Below are 6,000 nucleotides of genomic sequence, written 5' to 3'. Positions count from 1 at the left end.
GGAATTTTCTCGAGAAATAACTAGCAGATAAATATGACCGGTGACTGGGAAGGCAGTCAGACGCAACGAATACGCTCGTTCAGCGATGAAGAGCGCCCTCAATTGTGCTGCCTTAAATCTCTCTAAAAATTTCATGCACTGACTGATACATGTGATATCTGAATCTTTTGGTTTTACTATATTCTTTTGTAACGTTCGCTCTACAAAGAGTATCCTCTTGCAAAGTGCGCCCTCATCCATTACGGAAAACTAAGTGACGAACTGACAAAGACTGGCGTTGGACTACAGGTGAGTCGTATTGATTTCAGTACAACTATTAATATGTGCATGGTGGAGACAAATCCAAAAGAAACGGTTAATCCTGCAAGACCATTTTCGTTCCATTTTTTTTACAAAATTCAGTCAACACATTTAAATGATTATCTTTTCATTAATCGTCGTTAATGGACTTTCGTTTCAACGTACAGGGAAAAGTGTATTTCGGCTAAAAGTAATGAAGGTTTCCTGTTAAATATATATATACAGCTAAAATAGGAAAGTGGGTTTTTTTTGTTTAGAATGCGGAGCTCGTGTTTTTAATCCATCCATCCATCTGTCTGTCTGTCTGTCTGTCTGTCTGTCTGTCTGTCTGTCTGTCTATATGGCTGTCTGTGTGGCTGGCTGGCTGGCTGGCTAGCTGCCTTTTAGACATGGGGCACTTGGTTAGATTTTGTTGAAGATTTAGTAAAGTCATACTAAAATGAAAAAAGTAATTATTGCATGTAAACCTCAATTGCAGTAGTCAGTAGTTTAATTAACTGTATATTTAATTAAATCGACCATTTTTAGAAGAAAAAAACAGGGAAGGAACATCATGGGCAGGTATTAATTAAAATACACTTCTAATTAAATCACTGCTTTCTCGATTTAGAACAAATCATGTAAATAATTTAATCGACAAATCAACACTTTTTAGATTTAGGTAGAAAAGAAATTGTTGATGGAATGACACCTTTTACAATTAAACATAAATAATTATTAATATTTCTGGCTTCTAAATTAGTACCAAGAACATACCATTTGTAAAAGCTGTGGCGGTGCCGTCTTTAGTTGTATCTTTTGCTTATTTCATTTGAAGCTGTACGTCATGTGGAAGTGCGAGTCACACGAAATACTAAAGGGGGGGGGGTGCAAATTTAAACCCTAAATCGTAAAGTTTTTTTACTTACTGAATCCACATGCCACAAATTGCTAGTGACTAAAATCAAACATGGTAAAATGCAAATATAAACGATCGGATGTCGAAGAGGTCCATACTATCTGTCACTGTCTGTTCCAACAATTCCAGAACTCAATTGTAACGTCATAGATAGAAGACATGCATAGACATCACCATTATACTAGAATGGTTTATGCAGAAGTTTTTAAAAGTTAGAAATTTAAAAATCCCAGTTTGTGCCGCTTTAACACTAATGTGCCCATATTACATGTAAAATTAACATATTATATATATATAATTAACATAATTGTACAACAACATTCCAAGAAACCTACAGTTACACACACAGTTACATCTCAGAACACTACATACAAGTTGAGTCAATTCATGCAGTCATGAAACCTTGCTTTATTATAATTGTTTTTATTCAAAAAAAGGGACATTTGTCAGGATTTAAACAATTAATATTATTGCAGACTTCTATAAATGTGCTCAGACAATGATATGGTATAAAAGATGTTTAACAGGACAGGAAATTTAACCTGTTTTTTTTTTTTTAATGAAAAGACTTGAACATTATGTACTGGTTGAATATGAAAGCTTACTTGGCAGTTTTCAATTATTAAAAACAACGTATCGCTAGTAAATGTTCTAGTGATCATGTTGCTTTAAATTGATCGCATTAATCGTTAAAAAATGTCCATATTAATTGAAGTATCCTTACATGTACCACACCTTACACAGTCTTTGGGGTTTGATAGTTTGTTGTTTATCAGCTCAAACCTTTCCCTCGCCTCGATGGTTACCGCCATGAAAAAAAATCTGCCCCCACGAGGTGACTTAGAGGAAATTAAGATCGGGTTCACGAGGTTTTCTTTAATACACGATTTATAGTTTTAATATCCGATTTCATAGTCTCTGTATTTGCTTCCAGTTTCTATATTAACCCTTTGTAGTACTTGTCAGTGATTCATTGCCATTGCACGGTGTATTTCCCCAATTTGATAAAACAATAGAATGGTAAGATTCCAACACTAGAGTTGGTAATTTGATTTGATTGTTATTGGTGAATTTGTACTGTGATATCGTAGTCTTTCTATAGTGGCAAAGTTTGATGTCTTCACTATACTGGTATTAGTTCAATCATGTGTAAAGTCACTGTGATTAAACAAACAAACACATTGAAAAATTCGTAAATCCTGAAAACCTTACACCACACAATAATTGCGCAAAGATATATCCGATGACCCCCCCCCCTCCTATTTTTTGTTTATTCTTAATATAGCTAGAGTGATGGAGTTTTATTGATTAGTTAACATTACAATTATTGGTGTCATTGTTGTTTGGTAATTAAACCATGAAGTAAATCTTGTGGTATTCAGTACACATAATTGGGACAGTCCTTGTAGCAGGACATGCAACTTTGACCGACGATATCCACTGACGCACTTGATGAAAACTCGCATATAATTATGAGCATCAATGCACATGTTGAGCCTCGTCGAACAGGACAGATAAAAAAACTCAAATGATCTTTACAAAGTGGTACTGCTTACAATGCTTTAATATTCATAATTCACTTGATCTACGTACCAAGCTAATGAATATTGATCAGGATGTACATGTACTTGACATATGGCACAATGTTGATACACGTCACAGCGTCTTCCAGGAGAATTTCAAGAGCTCCTTGTTTATGATTTTCCGAGCGGTTTTAGTGTGTATATCCATGTCTTCTTGACGCTCATACACGTGCTAATAGCGTCTCATATCGGTTTAATCATATCTCATGCACGTGCTAATCACGCCTCATACACGTGCTAATCATTGTACGTGCACGTGATCATCATGCCTCAGACACGTGCTTCTTCACAGTCGCATTCTTCGTCACCAATTGTGATTGAATTATTGTCAGTTTGACTGATGATTTCATGGTCAGGTTGTGGTCTCCGTAAAACATATTTTCGATAGTAGAAATAAGGTAGCACAATGACAACAACCGACAATAACATTAGTCCAAGAATTATAGCAAAACTATGAGTTCCTGTTATTGCATTACCATGAACTGAAAAATGAAACAAAAAATAATGTTAAAGGTAATTTCATGATCGGTATTTAAATCATATATACAAATAGTCTACTTAACAGGAAAGTCTCTTTTCTTGATGTTTATAAATGTTTGAGGAGGGGGATACAGGCATACACATACGTATGCCCTAAGACAGAAAGAAAGAAAGAAAGAAAGAAAGAAAGAAAGAAAGAAAGAAAGAAAGAAAGAAAGAAAGAAAGAAAGAAAGAAAGAAAGAAAGAAAGAAAGAAGTTAACAAAACAGGATAACTCTTCATACAAAGGACGCCCTCTTTTGTTCAATAAGCACCCCTTTTGTTTAACTAATCACCATGTGTTCTTCACGAACTGAGCTTAAAAAGAGGATTGAAATTACCTTTGTGAAAGTAAATATAACTTTGACAACAACAACAACAATAAGCTGACAGATGCACAATGAAAACAATTCAGCCATGCAAAATAAAGAAAAAGCTTAGGATTACAAACAGACCAGTGCCAATGTAATACATACATAACCACAATGAATAAACGTTAACCACCACCACCAGAGCATGAAATTTACGACTATAAACATACATGTTAATATGGATAGAAAAATGTAAAGAACACAATTGTAAAAAGTTAAATAAAATTTTGCATTTATTGTGGTTTGGTTTGGTTTGGTTTGGTTGGAAAAATAAAAGATGGTTGATTTCCTTGAGGCAAAAAAAGATTATGAAACCATAGACTTCTAGTGATCATTTCAAAAGGATGAGGAACACGCTTTCGCATTGCAAAGATTGGAGAGAGTGTACAAACTTCACTTTTCAGGGAAAGTGATTGAAGACGAGCATTTTACCGTAGAAGTCTCTACTTACAATGTGAGAAGTAATCCCTGTTCTCCGAACAAAATTCCTCATCAGATCCATTTGGACAATCTTCTTTTCCATCACAATATCCCGATATAGGAATACATGAATTGCGATGGGTCCGATCACAGTTGAAGTAATCATGACTAACGCATGTTGAGTACTGCACTTCTTGTTTATTTTTAAAGCCTGCAATATCCAAGGGAAACTTTATGAATATTTACAGATCATATCAATATATAGACTACACTGTATTGATTGGTAGTCGGACACTCTCATATACATGGAAGTATATGAGTATATAGAGAACGAAACTGCTCAATATATAAACTAGAGGCAAGAGCACAGTAAACCGGAGGTGACGGTCAAGCGAAAGTTGTAAGCGTAGTTTACTTATTACGGTTCACTGCGCATATTCCTTCATGCATGTCGATTCAGCTGTGCAAGTAGCTAATTATTGAAGCTTGAGTAAATGTGCGTTGAAGTTTCACTGAGCATTATGTCAAAATAATCATGGTTGACAGTCTTCGTATTTCTAGACTTCAAATTTACGAGCTCTTACCAAACTGTGTATAGGTGACTGTGAGATTGCCATATGCGTTGCCTTTGTTCAAGTTACTATAAAATTCTAATAGTATAGGACGTCCATTGTTGTTGACTTCTAACGATCTTGTTGACTGCTCACTCCTACAAAATATCTCTCGTCTGTTTGAAGATAACCACGTGACTGAAATCCACTCATTTTCACAAAGAGAACTATCTGGTGAAAAAGATATATTAACCACTTACATAAAGTCGAAAATGACAAATTAATTGAAGTCATGCAATATACGCTAGCAGAGCTAATTACTTCACTTTAGCAATGATCTCCAGATAGTATGTATCTCAGACATATAAATCTAATTCCAAATAGTTTTGAAAAAAATTGTGTATGTAGGCTTAAAAGAATAATGTAACACACATCAAGATAATCTAAGAGGGTAAGTGAGATTTCAACTGTTAAAAACAGATAAATACATATTTCTTATCTAGTAACTTACTTTATTATCGATTATAATGATTAAGTGACTTCTTCCAAGATTGTATATGTGTATTCAAAAGAAAAACCAAGCAGGCTTATTTCTTCCTTAAGTACGTTTAACTGATTACTGCCATCAAGATACATATGACTTGTGAAGAAAAAAAGAGCACCTATGTTACTCTTGCACTTGAAATGTGCTCAGCAAGTTTACGACTTAATCACCGCCACTTATTATATTGCTATATACATGAAAACAGTAATCAATGCAAATACACTCAAGTGTAAATAAGTCTGACTGGACAGGACGTTCTCTTTAATAAAACTAATCTAATCTCACCTATTACGTTCAATTCCGTGCTGTAGAAATCAATACTGATTCCTTGAAATCCCTTTGAAGGCACGACAAGTAATTTGCATGATGTTTGCATTTGGTATTTCCTTGTTGTCCTCTCTGGACTGTGAATTGTTCCACTCAGTGCCATGGCAACATGATCTTTACAAACTGAAAATGATAATCAGTATTTTTATTTCAGCTTCAAAATGAGCAGGCATTATGGAATAATACACTCATAAAACACACTACCTAATTCACAATACATTATGGTAAGAAATTTTGGCATTTCATTCTTTGTTTGCTATTGCTTTTACACTGTTTTGTTTATCATTTTTTGTTGTCTTTCATATCATCATGAGATCTGATCAGTTTACTTGAAAACATTTTTATTTCACGCAAAGCACGATAAAATCTTGTCAAGGGTGAAACTCTTGGAACGTCGATTCAAATCCAACGTTTGTCTACATCTGATGCAAAAAATAGGTAAATGATCAAGATAGTCTCGAGAGCTTTTGATTTATCACACGACTTG

The 6,000-nt window shown here is 34.5% G+C and overlaps 1 protein-coding gene across 2 annotated transcripts in view; it reads right to left on the bottom strand.

The window, feature by feature from the left end:
• Nucleotides 1–2,498: 2,498 nt before the first annotated feature.
• Nucleotides 2,499–6,000, bottom strand: part of LOC144438231 (tolloid-like protein 2) — a 35,424-nt gene continuing 31,922 nt past the window's right edge. For both annotated transcript variants that reach the window (XM_078127274.1, XM_078127275.1), the window contains exons 5-8: nucleotides 5,472–5,636; nucleotides 4,676–4,873; nucleotides 4,123–4,302; nucleotides 2,499–3,263 (exon numbers count right to left, since the gene is read on the bottom strand). In XM_078127274.1, coding sequence (XP_077983400.1) covers nucleotides 3,052–3,263; nucleotides 4,123–4,302; nucleotides 4,676–4,873; nucleotides 5,472–5,636 — 755 coding nt within the window. In that variant the 3' untranslated portion in view covers nucleotides 2,499–3,051. The remainder of the gene's footprint in view (nucleotides 3,264–4,122; nucleotides 4,303–4,675; nucleotides 4,874–5,471; nucleotides 5,637–6,000) is intronic.

The sequence above is a fragment of the Glandiceps talaboti genome, chromosome 7 (assembly GCF_964340395.1).
Source record: "Glandiceps talaboti chromosome 7, keGlaTala1.1, whole genome shotgun sequence".
Taxonomy (NCBI): Eukaryota; Metazoa; Hemichordata; class Enteropneusta; family Spengelidae; genus Glandiceps; species Glandiceps talaboti.
Note: the sequence above shows the minus strand (reverse complement) of the source record. Positions and strands in the feature narration are given on the sequence as shown.